General features: G+C 42.5%; 1 protein-coding gene across 1 annotated transcript in view; it reads left to right on the forward strand.

Moving 5' to 3' along the window:
- The window catches only part of CCBE1 (collagen and calcium binding EGF domains 1), a 185,054-nt gene that overhangs the window by 137,574 nt on the left and 24,811 nt on the right, over positions 1-22,669 (forward strand). Inside the window, exons 3-5 of the mRNA XM_054033089.1 lie at positions 9,201-9,253; positions 17,147-17,281; positions 17,951-18,088. Of these exons, the coding sequence (XP_053889064.1) occupies positions 9,201-9,253; positions 17,147-17,281; positions 17,951-18,088 (326 nt within the window). The remainder of the gene's footprint in view (positions 1-9,200; positions 9,254-17,146; positions 17,282-17,950; positions 18,089-22,669) is intronic.

The raw sequence follows: 22,669 nt of genomic DNA on the forward strand, positions 1-22,669 counted from the left end.
AGCATTTTTCAGTCTTATCAAGGGCTTCACCTTAACAGCAACCAAAAAAGGATTTCTTTCCTGATAAAAATGTTAATAACGAGAGCCAAGCAGCATTTTGTTTTAGAGAAAACAGTAATGCACAACCAGACTGAATTACTAACTGCAGTTGCTGGTCAGAACAATGACCTTCATTCGTATCTTTCAAAATCCATTTCTCAGTGGAAATCTGACTTTCAAGAAATCAAGTCTTTTACGACACCAGCTGATTCTCCGGTCTCTGACTTCTTCAGTTTCCTTGTCCCAGGGGGATCTTCCTGATCTTTACTCAGTCAAAATTCTCATTTTGCTTTCCAATAAACTGGTCAATGAGTTAGTGTGAACACAGTACATGTGTTGTGGTCCCAGGTACCAGGAAGATTCTTTAGATCCGGGATCTCAATAGGCAGATCGCGGGCCAAATCTGGACCGCCAAAAGCTTTTGAACAGACCCCAAAATCTTTTTATTTACTTATTATTATCATTATTGTTTTTTTTATTATATTCTCTGGAGTCTGGGCCTTAACTATACGTCGACCAAGAAATTTGGACCTTGACAAAAAATAATTGAATACCCCTGTTTTAGATAATAACAGGAACCTGCTGCTCCTTATATTATTCAATCTCATTGAAATCAATGGAAAGACTTCTTCAGAAGAGGGAAATTGCCTTAGTATGGTGATGTGGTCCCAGCTCATTTCATTCTGATGATTATAGGCTCAATCCAATTCCCCCGAGGTCTCGGGGAGTCTTTCCATTGACTGCAATGACCGTTGGAACTAGATCGATGAGAGGAATATGCAGAGGTAGAGAGAGGAGTCCCACTTTTGCAGGTAAGATGTCCAGGATAGTAAATGCTGCCTTGGCTGCATTTATCTTTTCAGATAGCTGTAAATGAGGACTCAGTCTAGAAACCTTATGATTTCTAGCTTATGATACTGAACTGCTGTCTACACCATTCACTGTTACTCAAGATTTTGGTATGTATCCCAAATAAAAACAAAGCGTGTTCTCTCAGTTTTAGATCATGTTGTCCAAAACTGCATAAATCGTCTGTGTATGTGAAATCTAGATACCCACAGCTACTGGGCACTGAATACTCTTGCACTACAGATGGGCCTTATTTGTCCATGCAGGATTTGGCAGGGGGTGCAGGAGCTCATTAGGATTATATACATATATAATTTTTAAAAGCCAAGGATTTTTGTAGCAGTTTGGTTCACTTCTAAACAATTCATCAGCCAGGTATAGAAGTTAATTATTCCTTTTTTGTATTACTTTTAGAGTCTTGCATATTTCTGAAATTCAAGAAGATCAAAGAAGCACTTAGGACCGTCACAATAAGTATCCCTTCTGTGTACATATTACAAAGGTTCCCCTGTGTTATTAAGCACAGCAGGTTCACTTGCAGTTCTCGCTGAACCTCTGATCTGTGAGATAGTGCACAGGTTGTTGTGAGTTCATGTTATGATATTCTTTGAGTAGCGGTCTGGTTGAGAATTTTCTGATGAATTTTTTTTCAATGGAAAATTGGGTTTTGGATTAAATGAAAATTTTCAAGGAATATAGCCTTGAAAATTTGGATTTTTCACTGGAAAACCCCAAATGTGAAAATTTTCCTCTGAAAACCTGAAGTGTTTTGATTTTTGACAGTTTTTGGTTGAATTTTCCAGCATTTTGGGGGGGCAAAGGCAAAGTTTGCCACTGAATTTTGATGAAAATGTGTTTTGTTTTCATCAAGATGTTCCATCGAGAAAAATACTAATTTCTGACCAGCTCTATGAGATGTGGCCTCTCGCTACATTAATGATGGATACCTGGAAATGGATGAATATAATATCCATCTAAGGCCATGTACACACTTTCAATTAGAATGTTATAGAATGCTGACAGCTGTAGAATTATGACACCTCCTTGATACTGTGATTCTTTTAATACTTCAGGTGCCAGATTTTGGGAGATGGGGACTTCCTGCAGTCTTCACTCAGGAGAAACTCCTATTTAAAACAGTGCTTTTCCTGAATGAACACTACATCACTGAGCTCATGGAAACTGACAGGAAACTGTTGATATAACATTTTCTGATAGGTAAACCACCCTGTTACATGATGTGAAAGGCAGGTGTGCTAAACAGTTACCGCTGTTTAGAAATAGAACTTCATAATGAACCAAGCTAATTTCACAGCAGATCCACTACTTTTTCACATTCTGAGGCAGCTAAATATTATCCACTGTATTTGATTCACACTTAAATGTACAACTACCTAGCAACAGTCATGAAGAAAATTGTTCAGTGCTTAAAACGATCAGTAGCAGCCTGCTTGCCTCTCATTATGTATAATGAGATCATAATTATGCAATGTTGATTAGAAATGTCAGCCAGGTTCTGAAAATAAGTTTTACCACTAAAGTACCTCTGTTAATAATCAACTTAAATGTCAGTTATTTTGATAAATTGATTTTCAGGAATGTAGTTGGCCTAAAGAATGTAAAGGTCATCAAGAATACATCCCAGGCTGTTATACTTTGAATTAGAGATGTAATATGATGTTCAGGGCAGCAAGTACTATATTATTGTATTTTCTGTGTATGAACCCTAACCTGTCAGATCCCCCTGCAAAATCATGTCAAATTAATGTTTGCTATTTAGAAAAGTCATGTATCAAAAAAGGAGTTGGCATCAAGAAAAGAAGCCTATATTCTGAACTGGGAATTTACTGCTAAGGGATTGTATCGGGAGATAATGCAGTTTCTGAGGCCTGGTTAGGTCCTTTTTGTGCCATTCCCTCATATGGGACTTAAAGCTACCATGAAGACACTCTCTCTCTCTCACTCATGCCCGTCACCCCAGTCGGGGTATGGGCCGCCAACCACAGATCTCCAGAGTCCTTTATCCTGGGCCATTTGCTCTAGCTGGTTCCAGGTATAGCCCATTTTTTTGCTATCAGCCTGAAGGTCGCGTCGCCAGGTGTTTCTTGGACGGCCTCTTTTCCGCTTGCCTTGGGGGTTCCACCGCAATGCCTGTCTAGTGATGTTGGTTGGCTGCTTGCGTAGTGTGTGTCCTATCCAACCCCACCTTCTCCTTCTAATTTCTTCCTCTGCTGGAAGTTGATGGGTCCTCTCCAAGAGGTAGATGTTGCTGATGGTGTCTGGCCAGCGGATCTGGAGAATCCTTCTAAGGCAACTATTTATGAAGGTCTGGATCCTCCTGGTGGTTGTTTTAATTATCCTCCAGGTTTCAGCTCCATACAATAAGACTGATTTCACGTTGGAATTGAACAGTCTAATCTTTGTTGCCAAAGACAGCTCTCTAGAGCTCCAGATGTTCTTGAGCTGTAAGAAAGCTGCTCTTGCCTTACCAATCCTTGCTTTGATGTCTGCGTCCGTGCCACCCTGTTGGTCGATGATACTGCCTAGGTAGGTGAAGGACTGCACTTCTTCCAGAGGGATTCCATTCAGTGTGACTGGGTCATTACTGATGGAGTTAATCTTGAGGATCTTGGTCTTGTCCTTGTGGATGTTGAGGCCAACCTGTGATGACATGGCTGCCACTACGTTGGTCTTCTCTTGCATCTGCTGTTTGCGATGTGAAAGGAGTGCAAGGTCATCGGCAAAATCCAGGTCATCAAGCTGGGTCCACAACGTCCACTGGATTCCGTTCCTACGCTCATAAGTGGATGTCTTCATAATCCAATCAATGACAAGGAGAAAGAGAAATGGTGACAACAAGCATCCTTGTCTGACTCCGGTTCGCACCTGGAAGCTGTTTGTAAGCTGCCCTCCATGGATCACTCTACAGTGTATGCCATCATATAAGTTCTTAATCAGGTTGACCACCTTTGCTGGGATGCCATAGTGCCGAAGGAGCTTCCAGAGAGTCTCTCGATCCACGCTATCGAATGCTTTTTCATAGTCAACAAAGCTGATGTACAATGAGGAGTTCCACTCCATAGACTGCTCGACTATGATGCGAAGCGTTGCTATCTGGTCCGTGCATGATCTATTTTGCCGGAAACCTGCTTGCTCATCTCGTAGCTGTGGGTCAACGGCATCCTTCATTCTCTCTAAGAGAACTCGGTTGAAGACCTTCCCTGGCACCGACAGAAGTGTGATTCCTCTGTAGTTGGCACAATTGCTGAGGTCTCCTTTCTTGGGGATTTTAATAAGATATCCCTCTTTCCAGTCTGCTGGAATCACTTCTTCTTCCCATATCTTCTCAAAGAGGGGGTATAGCATTTCCACTGAAACATCCAGATCTACTTTCAGGGCCTCTGCTGGAATATCGTCAGGTCCAGCCGCCTTCCTATTCTTCATCATAGTGATGGCTTTTCTGATCTCATCTCTGGTTGGTCTATCACAATTGATTGGAAGGTCTTCGTTGGCTGGGTCAATGTCTGGTGGATTTAATGGTGCTGGTCTATTCAGGAGTTCCTCAAAGTGCTCCGCCCATCTATTCATCTGTTGTTCTATTTCTGTTATAGACTTTCCCTGCTTGTCTTTGACGGGACGCTCTGGTTTGCTGAACTTTCCAGACAGTCGCTTGGTGATGTCATACAGCTGTTTCATATTACCGTTGTATGCTGCCTGCTCCGCTTCTGCTGCCAGTCCATCCACATAATCTCTCTTATCCTTCCTAATATTCCTCTTCACTGCTCTATGGGCTTCAGCATACTCTTTTTGCGCTTTAGCCTTTGCTGCTCTAGTCCTGCTGTTATTAACTACTGCCTTCTTCTTCTTTCTATCTTCTATCTTAGTCAAGGTCTCTGCTGTGATCCACTCTTTCTGCTGATATTTCTTAATTCCAAGCACTTCCTGGCATGCTGACCTAAGTGTCTCTCTCACTTTCTGCCATCTGTTGGATACACTGTCTTCCTCTTCCTCAGACCGATCCTGTAGTACTGAAAACTTATTCTTCAGCATCAGTCCAAAATCTTCCTTGATCTTATGATCCTTCAAAAGGCTAACGTTGAACTTCACTCTTCTATCTGACGCGTCTATCCAGTTCTTCTTCAGCTTCAGCTTCAATCTGGCCACCACTAAGTGATGGTCGGACGCTACGTCTGCTCCTCTTCTAACTCTAACGTCCTGCAAAGATCTTCTGAACTTCTTGCTAATACAGACATGATCGATCTGGTTTTCTATCATGCCTGCTGGCGATACCCAGGTACTCTTGTGGATCCGCTTGTGAGGAAAGATGCTACCTCCTATGACCAAGTTGTTAAGTGCACACAGATCCACAAATCTCTCTCCATTCTCACTCATCTCTCCCAGAGCGTGGGTCCCCATGACTTGTTCATATCCTGTGTTGTCAGGTCCAATTTTGGCATTAAAATCTCCCATAAGGATGGTAATGTCTTTGTCTGGGAGAATCTCTAATATTTTCTGAAGTCTATTGTAAAAATAGTCTTTGTCCCCCTCTTCACTGTCATTGGTTGGAGCATAGCACTGTACAACATTCATCTTAATCCTCTTCATTTTAGTTCTGAAGGATGCTGTGATGATCCTGGAACCATGTGCCTCCCAACCAATCAGTGCCCTCTGTGCCTGCTTGGACAACATGAAGCCTACTCCCTGTGTGTGGGGTGCGTCACTCTCTTCATGTCCGGAATACAACAACAGCTCTCCTGTCAACAGTCGTCTTTGTCCAGCTTGCGTCCATTTTGTCTCACTAATGTTTAGTAGGGTCAAGTTGTTGCTCCTCATCTCTGCTGCGACCTGTGCCATCTTTCTTGACTCGTACATGGTCCTCACGTTCCATGTACCAATGGTAATCCTCCTGGTTGCAAGAAGGGTAATCAGCTTAGTGGCTTCCTCACGACTTTCACCACCCAGCGTCATGCGTCTTCGAGTCGAAGACCCTTCTTTTTCCAGGCTAAAAGTCTCTGTTATCTCTATTGTTGGCGTTTCTATAGCAGGTTGATTTTTTACGGGGTGGAGTTGCTAGCCCCACGCCCAACCCTCCTCCTTTATCCTGACTTGGGACAGGCAGATGGCCCCAAAGGACCTCTCTGGTGGAGTTACCATGAAGAGGAGCAGGAATAATCCAGCGGAGGGGAGATCAGCAACTTCTGTTCTCCCTGTCTCATAAAACAAGACTAAGGGGGCATTCAGTAAAATTAAATGGTGAGAAATTCAGAAGTGAGAGAAGGAAATACTTTTTTTTTGTGTGTGTGCGCACATTGTAGAATTAAGCTGTGGAACTCATTGCCTCACTGTGTCATTAAGTCCAAGAACCTAACACGATTGAAAAAGGGATTGGCTGTTTATCTGGATACCAAGAATACCCAGTAGTTATAATGAATGACAACGGACATTCTGGAAGAAATACTAAATCTCGTACTTCAGGGCGTAAACCAATCTCTAACTATTAGCAATCAGGACATGACCTATATAGGGGGAAACTGTCCCACATCTGCCTATCATAGGATTTTTGCATTTTCCTTACAAGATCTGGCCACTAACAGAAATGGGATATGGGTTAGATAGACTTTGGGTCTGGTCCAGTGTCACAATGCGTCTTATGTCGGAGAACCTCCCTTACCCCCAGTAGCATGAAGAGTCTCTGCCCCCCTCATTATTATTATTATTATTATTTTATTTATTTGTATTACCATAACACCTGGGGCCCTAGTCATGGACCAGGATCCCGTGGGGGTAGGTGTTGTCCAAACACAGAACAAAGACAGTCCCTGCCCCAAGGAGCTTACAATCTAAGTATCGGACAAGAGACAATAGCTGGATACATAGGGATAAAAAGATGGGAGAGTATAAGGAAACAATGAGACAGTACTGGTCAACATGATCGGCTGTGGTCTCAGCACACCAGTAGCCTAACTGTTGTCAAGTTTTTATAGACATCACAGTCAATGAGAGTTCTGTGCATCTGGTACATTCTGGGGTGGGAAGGGCAGGGGAACAAGCTAATACAGTAATCCAGAAGGGAAGATACATTCGCTTTAGACTTACACAGTTTAGCTTGCAAAAAACTCACGAGTATTTGATTTAGGAGGCTAGGACCCAATCCTGAAAGGTACTGAGCATTCTGACCCTGATCCAGCAAGGCATGTGCGTAGATTTAAGCATCTGAGTAGTTTATTCCATTCTCTATCACTACCAGCTGGTTTCTTCACTGGTATGTGTCTATATTGCTGCCTACAAGGAGACGGTGCTATCAGTCTCGCCCTATCCTGAAGAGGAAAGGAGATGACTGTGCATTTGGAAAGCCGTCTGCATAGCTTGAAGCATCTGAACAGCCTCTCTGATGCACCTTTGAACTTTTTCCTCCTTCATTTGTTTGTCTTGAAGATAAAACTTCACAGCAGTGTTTGTAGTGAAGTCTAATGAGGACCAGTGTTTGCATAACAAGACAAAGCTTCCCCTGCAGCCGTCCAAACTTCATTAAATTTAATTTATATTCTGGCTAATCTTTGAAAGTGTATAAAATGTGCAGCCAAAGTTTGTTTTTACATAGTTTGGAATAATATATTGTTTGTTTTAAATGGTCAGTTGCAACTGATAGTTGTTTTAAGTACAACATAATGATATATTGTGATGAACTCTGGGTCGCCTAGGGGATGTATTTGTGTCATTGACTTCCATTGCGTTAGCATTCTCCTAGGTCAATTATACATTTAAGGAGGAAAACAGAAGAGTGATTACTTCTTAGCTTACCAGACACTTTACTTCAGCATGTCTGCAAAACATTCTAGAGTCCATATCTCTAAAATCCACAAGCTTTCAAAAACCAGATTAAGCCACTTAATTTAAATTTAATTCTACGGGAGGTTGAATGACAGGTTACTTCTGGGTAAGTAGTGCTGGCAGTCCACAAGCAATAGAAAAGATCACTCAGTCTCGGCCCTTAGTATCGCTCTAATAGAGGACTGTAAAGATTGTATCCATTAGTATGTATTCAGAAATGCTATCAAGAAACTTGGAGGCTTATTGTAGTTGTGCCATACAAAATAGAAACAGAGGAATAACACCATATGTTTAAATGTGATTTCACACTAGCCTATAAGAAACACATGTTTTCCCTACACCCAGAACTTTCTCATGTAGTGAACAGCTCAAGAAATTTCAGACCATATAGAAGTGTTAATATTTAAGTGTCCCTGTTTCTAGAACATTCTAAGTGCCCTATTAATCTTTCTGTAGTTAAAATATCTCATTTATTTAATCGGTCATCTTTTCAGAGTTCTTTGAAATGTGGGAAATGAATTATAACATTTAATCTTGTGTGTATGACTAGCTGACATATAGGCCCTTCAGTCGGTTTACTTTAGAGTGACAGATGCTTGGAAACGCTCTATGGCATGTCATGAAAGTTATGATCATGGTTGTTTATATGTATAGCTCCAGAAGTATGTCATGTGCTTTCCACACAAACACGTAAGTTGTCCATGATTTTCAAAAGGGACTGATGATTTTGAGTTGCCCAGTGTTTGGGTGCAAAATGTTAGAGCCCTGATTTTCAGACGGTGAGTGCTCATCGCTTTCCAAAAATCAGGCCCTTTTGAAGTGTCTCAAGTAGAAGCCAAGAAGCTGAGGCACCATTATAATCACTAGTCACTTTTGAAAATCTTGGCTAAGGGACCCTGCCTTAGAATTGACTGAATGAAGATCCAAAATATTCTTGCTTTACAAAATAGTACCAGGTCTTTTTCCACAGGTATCTTCTCGTCCAAACTTCCATGCCCTCCATGATTTTTTTTTTTGGGGGGGGGGGGGGGTAATTGAGGTGCTCTCCACAAACTTCCCCACTTCTCTCCAAACACTCACCTTTTAAAAGCGCAGTTATCCAGCGTAAATAACAGACACAGAAAGCCCTGACTGCGGTAGAGAAGAGGGACAGGATGCTCAGAGCTTTTTGGGGCTTAAGAACTTTGCTTTTCCACTTAGAGATCAGTATGCATCTAGGACGGAAAAAGGTCTTTCATTCTGAAAGTTACAATGCACCGTTTGTGCTAGTATGGATCATTTCAAATCTCTCTGTATACCCAGGAATAGAAATCACCAGTTTATTAATCAGTTTTTCGAATTAATGGCTTTTTTAATTTATTTTTGAGATCGCTTCTCAAATAGAACTTTTAAACCCTTTATAAATGTTGTTTTTAAAGGCCATATCTCCTTTAAACAGCATTTTTATTTTACTTTATTTTATTCTACTTTTTGTCTTTCAGGAAAAAATGCTGTAAGGGTTATAAATTTGTTCTTGGACAATGCATCCCCGAAGGTATGTGATTTCATTGTTCTTACCCTTCACATCCCAGTGCCATTAGCCATTTCTCATTTCTTCTGTTTTCTGTGCTGTTAATTTGGGAGAAAATACTGAGTTAACCACAGGCTTGGTTTTCCCTGGTGTGGGATTCGTTACCAGAAATAGCAATACAATAAAATTCTGTGTCTTCAAAATATTTCAACTAGGAAGCCAGGTCTTGGCTCTCCCTACATACATCTGGTTGTATAGATCTTGTGATATGAATTAGTGTACACACAGGGCCATATTCTGCCCTTGGATGTGTGTTGAGAGCCACTCCACCCAGGAGTATTAGTCGGTGCAGCTAGGCCAACAGCTAATTATTCCTTCTCTTCCAACAGCAGCAGTGAGCTGGGAGAGGATAGTGCCTCAGAGGGGTGTCTCCCCAGGGTACTCGTGGGGTGGTGCAGCTTAGACATTGCCTCTTACACAGGGCTGTCCCTAAAGGCAATGAGAATTATTCTGCGTAGCTCATGCTGTGGTGAAAGGGAGTGTTCTCTTACAGGCATTAGTGAGTGATGCTAAACCATATTTTGTAGATACAGATTTTGAATCTCCTGAGTTCAAAGGGCTTGGAACATCTGGATCATCTTTTAGAAAAGAATGAAACGCATTTGCAAGTGAATCTGTAGCTCATGGACACAACACACAATGCTACTGGATGACAGGCATGAATTTTAAGGGCCTGATCTGAAGCCCATTGACATCACCAGGAGTCTCTCCAGTGACTTCAGTCGGCTTTGGATCAGTCCCTAAAACAGTTATTCACAAAACTGCGTCACGCAAGATGTCTCCTCCTCTCACTGACTTTCCTGATGCAGGATCAAGCCATATATGCAGAGCTAAGACTGACTGCAAAGCTGCAAAATCCTCTTGCTGTAGGCAAACTCTTTAAGCTGAAAATAAAAAGGCTGTGCTGGGTAACACATCTGTACAAGGACAATGCCATACAGGGACCATGGAGTTGGTCAGTGAGCTTCCTTAGTATGAGATGTAAACATTTTGAAGGGAATAGAGGCAGGGTAATGTCGTTCTTGAGAAACCCAGTGAACTGCTTGTTCTTTGGCTTATAAATTCTGGCCAAGAAGTTCCTCCCAGTTGTGGCTCTTACTGCCATTTGGCCCTGGGTGAGTGAGCTGTTTGTTGTCAGATAACAAAAAATAGCCACCTCCTAAAAATATTGATCCTCATGCTGTCAATGTGGTGAGAAATTCAAAGTGCTCCCAGCACAAAACCCAGCAGAGTTGCTGCAACAATGGGTGATGTTTGAATGAGATCAGTTCAACTTGGTCTGCTTATGTTCATGGTTTTTATTTTGGGCTTTGCCTTTGTGTTTGTGTAGGGAGCTCATAGCAGGACTGGTGAGCTACAGTGTGAGAGACTGAGACTGAGTAGAAGCATGGTGTTGGATTGAAGACATTTTTGGTTTTGTAGAATATAGGAAGATGGAAACGGAGACCATATAGACTGGAAAGAACTCAGGCTCTCTGCAAATCCATCCTCTGGCTTTCTTAGGATGGTGTCTCCAGTAAAATATCCTGTGTCGATAGTGATTATTGACTAAGCATCACGGAGATTGTGGGAGAAGAAACAGGGGTATGGATAACAAAAAAGCCACAACAAAAGAGAATTGGTGTTTCTAGTTTTGACCTATTCAGATTTAGGTGAACCTGAAAGTAGCTTTTAATTATGACTCCATTGACTTTAGTCAAGCTCTCCCTGGGCTCTGGATCTTAACAAGCGTGGAGAATTTCTTCCTTTAAATTCACTTGTTTGCTGGCTGTGGTTTCTCTACCTCCAGCTCAGCCCTCTTTGTATCCTCCGTTAGCCCCCTCTCAACCTGACCTGAGTTTCACCTTGAATTTCACAGACCAAAGGAACAGCGGAAACAGCTGAAACTGTCTGGGGCAATAGCGTATAAACTAGAAACACTATGTTTCGGAGAAACACTCTTTTAACTTACTCTGTTAAAATGTAACCGCTCCCCGCACATCGTTCCATCGTAATCTTGGCAGTATGAGTGTGCTTGAAATGCATATCTCGTCACTGGCACATAAGTATATTACAGATGTCTCAGGTTGTTAGTTTCCTTATTAAAGTATATCTTTGCCTTTTAGCCATTTACTGGCAAATCACACCACCAAAAAAGCAATTGTAGTACCGTCTTCCTGTGCAACTAGCAGTAAGTACAAGGAAGGGCTTGGGAACTCAGGCAGACCCTGCTCCATCTACTCTATTATGTATGCAGCAGAAAGACTTGGTTCTCCTTCTGGGGCAGGTGTTTTTTAAATAGTCTCTCCTCCCTAAGGCAATGGCATTGTCATTGGTCTTCAACCTCCTTCCTGTCGTTTCCATCCATTCTCCCTTCCCTGTTCTACCCTCTAATTCCCACATATCCAGATAGAAGGCAATGCAGTCCAGTGGTATGAGAGTGGGTTCTATACATATCTAAGCCTCGGACAAGGTATCGTACATCTCTGTGCTTCAGCTTCTGCATCTGTAGAATGGGGATAATAATATTTAGAAAAGCAATTTGAGACTGAGTGCTAAGTACTATTTTTATTACTACAGTTACCTCTCTGACATCTCCTTCTGCCCCACTTTCTCAAACCAAACATGTCAAAAATAGAACTTTTCATCTTTTCTCCAGAACTTCCTCTCTCTCTGTCTTACTATTCATGGTTGGCAATTCCATTCTCTCTTCCTTCTCTGGGCTCAGCTAAAGCAAAGCACACATGCTTGTAGCCTGGATCAAAGACTGTGTTCAGTCTTAGACTCAATTCCGAAGCTCCTTAAGGGTCCTTAAAGAGATTGTGTGTATAGGGGGGAATTAGCTATGGGAGTGAGCTTCACCATCATGGCTTTTCCTAACCGTGACCACACTGGGCAAGAGAGAGGGACCCCGATGACATTGCCCCCTCCTCTGTCTCCAGACTCCAGCTGAATCCCGAACACCACCTGGGATGAAATGGGATTGGACTTTAACAACAACAAGCTCCAGCCCATTTCAACTAAATTCTTCTATTTTCCCCAAAAGGACAGGAGTTACTATCTTTGATACCATCTAAGAGACTGTCAAACAAGGGGGGGAGGGAGTTCATGTGGGGATACTGCTCAGGAGGCATCTGAAGCAGAGAACCCATAAGGACACTATTTGAAGAAGAGGTTACTCACCTTGTGCAGTAACTGGTTCTTCAAGATGTGTGTCCCTACAGATGCTCCACTACCTGCCCTCCTCTCTGCTTCAGACCATTCTTTTTTGGACATTCGGGTAGAGAAGGAACTGAGTGCCGTTCACCTATGCAGTTCTATATACTTTGGTGTGCACCATGAGGTCGTATAGCACATGCATGGGCCGAACAGACACCGCCAACAGAAAATCTCCGATTAAGGGCTTGAGAGGCACATGCACACTTGAAGTGGAGCACCATAGGAACACACATCTTGAAGAACCACAGTTACTGCACAAGATGAGTAATCTCTTCTCTTTAAACACAGCACTGAGTTGGTTTATGGTTAAAATAAAACAAATGTATTAACAAGAGGACATAGGTTAAGTGATGCCAAGTAAAAGGAATAAAGTTAGAAAGGGAAACCAGCAAATAAAAGTGAAAACGCATCTAAAAGTCTACAACTAAATTTAGTAAGGTACAGGCTTTGTTCAAGATGCTTTCTCTCACCGGTCTTCCTTCTTCTCAGCCATGGCTGACTTTCCCTCAGTCAGGACCTTCCACAGCAGTACAAGATGCTGGCTTTCCTTGTCTTCCTAGGTGAAAGGTCTTTGCCTAAGCAGATTTCTCATCTATATTCAGTTTGCAGAGACTTCAACTCCTCCACCTGGCTGAAGGACCCATCTTTCTCAGCTTGCAAGAGTTCTGTTGTCTTGTTTCCATCTAGTGATGGATGCCAAAGATGGCTTCTGTCTTTGCTTATGTCTTCCAAAGTTTAATGACGTCGTTTCAAGAGGCAGGATGACCTCATTGTGTTTTCCCCTTTCTGTGAGCTTCCCATCACCCTGTATGTAAATAGGGCGTCCACTGTTTTGATTCCACCATGCTTAATTGATATAGGAGACAGGTATATATGTAAGCGGGGGAATGGTCCCGCTATTGTGGGGAACTTTCCTGGCTTCTGCACTACCCCGGTGAAGTGGGCTAGCGAAAGGATCTGAGTCCTTGCTCCCACTCCCTTTACCCAGAGGCCTCCCTGACCTTGAGGGCTCCCCTTCCACTCTCCTGTCTGGCAGAGTCCTCGTAAACCCTGACAAGGCTGGGTCCAGGATTCGACCCCCAACCCTGCTGTGGTCACCTAGGACAGGGGCTAGGGTGTCCCCACTCAGGGGTACTCTCTTTGCACTGGGCACCTCCTTGACCCACTGATCATTTCATACAATTTAAAGCAAATACAAGTTGTTTAATTAACAATTAATCTAAAGAAAAGAACAAGGAAAAATGGAAGAGGTTAAAGGAAAACACATCACCCCGCTCTGTGGCAGGGAACATCACAAACAGTGTCTCTGGACATCAGGGCACTTTGCAGTCTGTTCCTTGTAGGTCCCAGGTCTCCTTCTCAGGCCCTGGCTGTGCTGCAGGGATGCTGCGGGTTGGACACTTGCAATGGTGGTGGCCACACACCTCCGGGCTTTGAGTGGTGGGACCCTTCTTCCCAGCGTCAGCCCCCCGTCAGGTTATGGTCCCCTCCCATTCTGGCCTGCAAGGGCCCTTGGCTAGGGGTGTCTTTCTGTGCTGGGCCCTTTGCCCAAGGTCCCCCCTTGGCTGGCCCCACTTGCTCACCACATCCGGCTCTGTGGCTGCAGCTCTGCTCCCAGCACAGGATCTGCTCTCCCTGGGCTGCGTCTCTGGCCCCTCGGGCTCTGGCACGGTTCTGCTCTCCAGCTCAGCTCGGGCCCCTGCTCTCCCCTTAGCTCGGCCCCACTCTGTCTGACCCAGGCAATTCCAGTTCACACGGAGGACGGGACCCCCCTGGCCTCCTGACTCTCTGATTAGCCTGCCCGCCCTGTCAATCAGGCTGATCTGGAGCATTGGCCTCTCCCCATTGTTCCTGGGGACTGTCAGTCTCAGGCTCCTGATTTCCCATCGACCCCTCCCCTTTTAGTGCTGGGAGCTAGCCAACCAAAACACCCCCACTGAATGTTAGTAAGGGGGCAACAGTCCCCTTACAGATAGCTGTGATGTTCCCTCCTATCTGAGAGAGACCTCTTTCTCCTTTTGTTTAGACACAGACTGTAAAGACTAATATCAATAGAAATCCATAATTCCTTACATAGTGTTAACGCATACATTTTATGATGGTATTAATCACCAATGTGTCATTTGCTGGTTGGAGAAGCAAATATGTATTCCTTCATCTAGGGCAGACCTGTTTACCAACTCCCCCTGACGTGCCTGGCTTAAGCAAATTTTAGTTATCATTCCTGCCTATATCCATAACTCTTAATACACACCCCATATATACATCATGCAATAATATTAATGATCAGTGAGTTTCAAATGACATATTATGTGATACCTTTTAGATACAGATAATAAACATAGTGAGTTGGGGCACAATGAATTGATCAGGCTCGCTAAAACACATGACCTGATATGCCACAACTCCCCTTCCTATTTCTCCACCTCTCCCCATTTAAGAGGGCTTCTCCCCTCCCCACTTCCTGGCTTGCATATACTGGTTCAAGCGGGGTTTTTCCAGAGGCTAGCAAACAAAGAAAGGGCTTTTGGTATAAAAGGATGAGCTTGAACTGGCAAAGGGCCTTCCTTTGATTCAGCAAGCGGACAGGGTCCTCTGTCCAAGGGGGGTCCCAACCCTTGACGAAGGGTTGGAAGGACTTTGGCTTACTGGGACCCCATAGGATGGATGGGTGGCCTCTGGGTAAGCTTTTCCCATGTATATAGGAACTTTCATTGATTTTTATGTTTTTTCTGTAATGCTTTTACTCTAAGAATAAAAGTATTTTGCTGTATGAAGACTGGCTGGTAACTGGTGTACACTCCTGAAGAGAGGTTAACCACAGGGGCCAGGCATTGTCAGGCCTACTGAGGAAATCACAGTGAGGTACAGAGGGGCTACAAGCCTCATCCCCCCAGTCTGGAGGGAGAAAGATGTAGCTCTCTGTCTGACACAAGTGATGGTTGAGAGCCTGAGACCTTAAGAGGGTGCCCTCAAGAAAGACCAGGAGTGGGGGCAAAGTGCAGTTAAGTCTGAAACTGTGACAGGGTTTAACCAGCATTGCCATCTATCAGTAATTTGTTATGACATTTGATCTTTTGGAAAATTCAGCAATTCACAAGGTGGCTGCCAATCACTAGTATGAATCAGAATATTTCTTCAATAATTTTAAAAGTATGGTATACATGCAAAGCATGTTGGAATGTTGGCAAAAACATTTAGATTTTACTTAGATTTACATTTTCTTAAGTTGCAGGCTTTTGGGGGCAGGGACTGTCTTTTTGTTCTGTGTTTGTACAGTGCCTGACGCAGTGAGGTCCTGGACCATGATTACAGCTCTTTGGTGCCAAAATAATGCAAGCGACAATTAAAAATAATATATTTTTTTAAAAGGTTAAAAACAGTGGACTGGCCCTTTTATAAACTCTGAATTAAACATTTAGAAGTTTTTTTTAAATGATATAAAGCAATATTGTCATGAATTTTGATATAAACGCTAAGGGCCTGCAGCAGTGCTTATCCAGACTTGCTTTGGGCCTGGCCACTTTCTCAGTTTCCCCTTCTTCTCCAGCTAATCAGCCTTCACACTGAGGGAATGTCTTTACTGCAGAGTTAACTTGTGTGATTGGCACCTGGGTCTAAGCACCCTTGTTAGCCTCGCCAGGGCGTTACCATCCAGACTCTAAAGCCCTACCTAAATCATTGTGTCCTCTCTGGTACTGCACTCACCAGTATATGTCACTCAGACTTCTGGGGGCATATCCCATGGATCTTTGTGCTATGGTAAGATGAGCCGCTCTGTAATTCTTTCCCAGTGAATTGTGGGAGAATTTGTCTATGGTTCTGGGCTTCTGGGGGGAATTGTGGGAAGGTACTGGATGACTATCATCACTGGCATGATTTAGCCTGCATCCTCACTGCAAAGTGAATGGTTACCAGCCCGAATGAAAACTTCACTTGGGCTTCAGCCTACACCCCCAGAGGGCCAGCTGGCCCAGGTGGAAACGCTCCACTACACTCCGGTAAGAGGGTAGGCATCAGATGCTAGTCTGTACATTTATATTATTAGAAACGGTGATACCTTATTAACCATGTGCTCTTTGCTTAGGCAATTAGGGTTGGTTTGGTGCAGGTAATGTGTTTATTTTAACTAACTTTTCTTTCTGAAACATTTTCTCAATGTATTTGCCACAGAATTATCCGTAAGCTATTGTATAGTATATTACACAGCAGCTGTTGCTTCCATCACTTGTGAATGTGGGGAGGGGAAAAAAAGCAAATTACTTTTATGCAACTAATATTTCCCTGAGAATAATTACTGATTCTGTGCAACCAAAGCAGCATATTAATTATTATTTTATTATATTGTTGCACCTAGGAGCCTCATTTGTGCTAGGATCCCATAGTGCAAGGTGCTGGTGCAAACACAAATAAAGTGCCCCTTTCTTAAATTATTAGACCCCTAGAAAAGCTGTGACTAGGAATTATAATTCCTCAATAAAACATTAGTTACATTTTGTGACAATCTCCGTTGTGTTTCTTCCATCTGCTGTGATAATGTAGCAGGACTTTGTTAATGAACAATAACATAAGATGAGCTAAAATATCAAATAATACGGTTGTCCTAAACAAATGGACCTGCAATCAATGTTTCCCTTAAGCACACTTTTCTCTCTTTAGACTACGATGTGTGTGCAGAAGCTCCATGTGAACAGCAATGCACAGATAACTTTGGACGTGTCCTTTGTACATGTTATCCTGGATACCGGTATGACCGGGAGAGACACAAGAACAGAGAGAAACCCTACTGCCTAGGTGGGTATGAAGAACATGTCACATTTATCTTTGGTTAAGGCTGTGTCCTGCTACAGGCAGAATTTTCAATTTTTTTAGAAATTCTTCAAAGAAGAAGTTGAATGGTGCTAGACCCTTTCCTCTTACTTTCCTTCATTCTTTTAGTATGAGTATGCTTTTAATTGATCTAAGTCAATAGCTGTATATGTTTCCCCCCCCCCTTGTTAATTCCTCCCCCATGCAGTTTCTGAGCAGCATTCAAATTCTTTGGCAATGAAACAGGGCGTGATTCTCACATCAAACTGAAAACCAGGGAAATTATATTAAATAATGAAAGCAAACCTCTGAGGTTCAATTCAGATTGTAACTCCTAATTCAGGGACTTATCCCACTCCCAGCTAACTCAATAGCACTACCTTGCATGGGTGAGTATTCACATGAGCCAAGGTTTGCAGGATCAAGTTTTGATGCAAAGACCTGTCAAGTGGTGGTCATGTGTAAAGGGCCATGCAAGTTAATAATTATAATACAATTGACGTGAAGCTGTGGCCCAGGCCCCCTGAAGTTCTGTGGTTGCTTGACCATCCATTCAGAATCCCTTCTAATAATGGAACCCTTAAGGGAAATATCTTATTTGATCTCTGAACCTCTGTAACTTTTGGGGAATTCTCAACATTTTTTCAACTTCAGATATCGATGAGTGCGCCTCAAGCAATGAGACTCTCTGCTCTCAAATCTGTGTCAACACCATGGGCAGTTACAGATGCGAATGTCATGAAGGCTATATCCGGGAAGATGATGGGAGGACTTGTACCAAAGGAGACAAAGGTATATACTAGCGTGCAGTAATATCCTGGGCCAAATATAGCCTAAGAAAACTGACCCATCATAGAGAGGGAGCTGTGGAAATGTAATACAGCCAATGCCAAATTCAGGCGCACTGGCGTAACAGAACTGAATTTGGCCCATTGACTTAGATTACTAAAAAGCAAGTGAACTATCCAAAGGCTGTACCATGCTTCCATAGTCCTCTGTCCATGGTGCTCCTAGGGACAGTCACTGTCTAGAAAACCCCTATGGATGGCCCTGGCCTCCCATTGAACAGGGGCTCCACAGGGTTTTGGGACTGGCATCTCGCTGTCTGTTCTGCAGGGGGGCAAAGCACACCGCCCTCTGGCTGATGGAATGTTTGGGAAGAAAACCCCTGTAGGAGAATCTCTTGGTGATTTCCTCTCCTTTAGCCATGAGAGGGGGCAACCAGGTATTGTCTTATGATGTGATCCATACAGAAGATATTTGTACTTCAGTCGGTGGACTTGAAATAGTGTTGATAAAAATATTTTTACATTCATGGCAAATCTAGGCTCTCATCAACTAGACCACTATGTAACAATGTAAAAAAAATCTATGCGAGCATAAGTCTTTTACTGCCCCTGAGATACTGTACTCTTGAGTTCCCAGGGCAATTCCCATGGCTTGTTCTGGAAGTACCTTTTCCCTGTAATTAGCATTAAATGAACTGTCATGTCTGCATGTGAGAGGAGTGCAAATGAAAAGCTAATATTTTGAAGCATGTGGAAAACATTCTCCCTGGAGGGGAAGAGTGGGTGAATAACGAATCTTGCTCTTATTACTTAATTTAGAGCACTTTGTCTGAAACACATAAAATACTTGCAGCTAACATAATAATAAGCCAAATCCAATTTATATAGGAGTAACTAAGAATAGAATTTAGTCCAGTGTGGGATCTCACTTAGAGGAAAATGAGCCAGATTCTGACCTCCATAAAGCCAAAATCACTTAAGTGGATTTAGTCTGTATTTACACTGAGGCCAAGGACATTAGCAGATGGCCCAATGTTAGTACTTTTGAGCTTTCAGGCACACATCAAAATCATACCTGGAGATTCAACTTATGTTTTAATCATCTAAATCAGTAGGCTAAATTCCATCTGTGACTCTAGAGCTCTTGAATTCCATGGCACTGAAGTTAATGGGATGGCACTGTTGCAACAGAGATCAGAAATTGTTCCAATAAATATAGAATGTTGAGCTTCTGGGCTTTGTTTTGTTTTATTTGAACATTGGTATTAAGTATAAAAGTATCTGCCATCATCCAATGCCCTTAAATTAATAAAGTTTGGGATAATTTAAATTAACCACAGATATAACATTTAGTAACAGGGGAAAAAAAGAAAAAACTGAAAACATCTTTTGATGAACGATAGGTTACAGTTGGTTCACCTATTAATGACTGAAAGTACATTTTATATCACTGACTCTTCCAAATCCCAACTGCACAATAGGCACAAACATTTTGTAATTTTTATTTGTCCCATTGAAAACATGTATCTGGAGCATCCCAGTAATCTGTGATTGCACTTTGTAGCTTTCAAACATTTATAATTGTTTAATTTATAAAGATGTCATTAACAAAACAAGTGTGTTGTCACTAATACCCTTGCAGATATTTTTATAATTAACATTTCCTCTGTAGTTCAAGCTTTCTGATAGAGGAATGTCCATAGCATTCGGGATTACTGACTGTTCAAAATATTCTAGGCATTTGTAAATGAACTTCAACTATCTGCAAACAGCAGTTTGTAACACAGTTTTCTTTTCACTATAAACCATGTCTTCTGTGTGGTGTAGGACACCATCTCTCAAACAGTTACCAGCAGCAGTCGGAGAGGCAGCATACAGAATCTAAGGGCTACATTCTGCTCTGTTACACCAGTGTAAGTCTAGAATAATTTCACTGATTTCAGATCTAAATGAGAGCAGAATTTGACCCTAGCTATTTTTTTATTAAGCACACTAGCTTTCAAAATACTGGCCAGAATGCAGAACAAGAGGATTTTCAGCAGCTGACTTCTAGGTCTATAAATTATGTGCCACCTTGTGGTAAATGTAAGTTCCTGCACCATTATAAAACAGCAACACATTTGAGTTGTAATAACCTTATATAGAACTACAGTAGAGTCACATTATATTGGTCGCTGGAACACTAAGGCAGATTTTCTGATATTTTGTATGAGACAACATAAAAACAGACAAAAATTTGACATCTTTCACCATAATTCCAAATATAACCTGCCTTACACAGAGAGTTAATAATAATGTGTTTCCTCTGCCATGCCAGAAGAATTACACTCTTTGGCCCTATCCTACTAGCAGTGGATTGGATTAAATATGTTGTGGATTTGTACATCGGGCAGTTCAGCAATCATTTTTCATATTGCAGAGACAATACAGTTACACACTCAAAAGAGGCCAAACTAAATCTTCTCTGCAGTCCGAGCCCAGATAATACAACACAGATGATAAGCTAAACAATCTCTGTGCAAAGAATGCATTCAGAACAGCTCCCTGTAGAGATCTCCTCCTGGCAGTATCTCTCTCTCTTCCAGCATAAGCAAGATCGTGACTTCCAGCATATGCTAAGGAAACATACTGCCTTTCCAAGCAGTTTTCTTATCAATAGCAGCTGCAGGGCTCACCAGTAATGAGGTAAAAGGCTCTGAAGAAGGCCAACAAAACATCATGTGAGCTGGACTTAATTGTTTGTACTGTAGGAGGCCCTATAAGATGGGACAGGTTCAAAGGGATTCTGTCAAGTAGTTTAGCTCCCAGATTCAAGTTTTATACAATGAAAACCATTTATTTAAACATCCCACTGAAATGATGGTGAACCCTGGGGTTGACAAGATGGACTCTGCCTGAATTCAGTATCTGCACCAATGATGACTGCCTCAGACTCTCATTGCTTCCTTGACCATTGGGCATGACCCAGATGGATTCTGGTTCTATTCAGAAGTGGACACATTCTGGAACTGATGTCTGGGGTCACAAGGTAGTGATGGATGACTGTTTTCATGGTCAGAATATCACCTCCGTTGGGTGTAAATTAGGGGAATCCTGCCTTGGGAAGCAGAAGTAGGGCGATCTCTTATCCTTCTTCTCACCAGCGTATTGGATTGTGTTTTGATGGTCACAGAGACTAATGGATCCAACCAGATTCACACAATTCTCTGCAGCATGATCCTTTCCAATTATTAGACCACCTTACTGATAGCCGCAGTCAACTATTATAATCATATTTTGTTGATGCACGGGCCTTTTCTATACATCGGCTGTCCTGATGAACTGGATTATATATTAGAACTAGGGGTGAATTCAGTGTTTCTTATACTCCACTCAATCCCACTGGTTCCAGTGGGATTGCTTGGGGTTTAAAGACAGCAGAGAAATCTGGCAGTTTTTTCTCTCTCTGACTGTTGTTGCTTTCAGCAACATTTCTCAACACAGTCCAGTCATCGGGGGCGGGCGTGAACTCATTGGGATAAAATAAAAATTGAAAGGGACTTTGGTTTAATACTTGTTCCAAACCAACATTTTTTACTGTCGTTTAAAAACAGACAAGCCTAATTATCTTTTTATTTTTAAAATGATGCATGCCTCTGTAATTCCTGCTTTTTGTCTAGAAATACTGGCACCAAAATATTCACATTTTTAAAAAGATGTTGAAAAGTTGGGAGAAGGTGCAGAATTTGAGGTCTGGAAAAAACACGCCTTGCAGGGAAAGACTTAAAGAGCTCAGTCTGTTTAACTGATCAAAAAGAAGATCAAGAGGTGACTTGATTTCCGTGTATCAGTACTTTCATAGGAAGAAAACATTGGGTATTGAAAGGCTCTTTAATCTAGCAGAGAAAGGCATAGTAAGAACCATTGGCTGGATATTAAAGTCAGACACATTCAAATGGGAAACAAGGCACAAATTTATAACCGTGCAATGGAACAAACTACCAAGGGAGGTGGTGGATTTTCCATCTTTTGATGTCTTCGGATCACGACTAGGTGCCTTTCTCAAAGATATGCTTTAGCCAGACACATGTTATTGGGTTCAGTGCATGGGGTTACTGGGTGAATTTTATGGCCTGTATTATTCAGGAGGTCAGTCTAGATAGTGTAATGATCCCTTCTGGTCTTAAATCTATGAATCTGGGGAGAATACGATGAGGGAAGCTGTTCTCCTGGTATTACCAGCTTGTACACTATTAGGAAGCACTGGAAAGCTCACAAAGGAGCCTGGTATTTCAAGCCGAAAAAAGGACTGAATAAAATTCAGAGGAGTATTTGAGGGATGTTCCAGTGCCCAATGCAGTCAGTGAAAAGATTCCTATTGGCTACAGTGAGTGTTAGATGAGGCACTTGATAAGCATGTAAGCCAGGGGTCGGCAACGTTTGTCACGCGGCTCGCCAGGGTAAGCCCCCTAGCAGGGTGGGCCAGTTTATTTACCTGCTGATGCGGCAGGTTTGGCCAATCGCGGCCCCCACTTGCCGTGGTTCGCCATCCCGGGCCAATGGGGGTGGCAGGAAGCTGCGCGGGCGAGGGATGTGCTGGCCGCGG

The sequence above is a fragment of the Malaclemys terrapin genome, chromosome 6 (assembly GCF_027887155.1).
Source record: "Malaclemys terrapin pileata isolate rMalTer1 chromosome 6, rMalTer1.hap1, whole genome shotgun sequence".
Taxonomy (NCBI): Eukaryota; Metazoa; Chordata; order Testudines; family Emydidae; genus Malaclemys; species Malaclemys terrapin.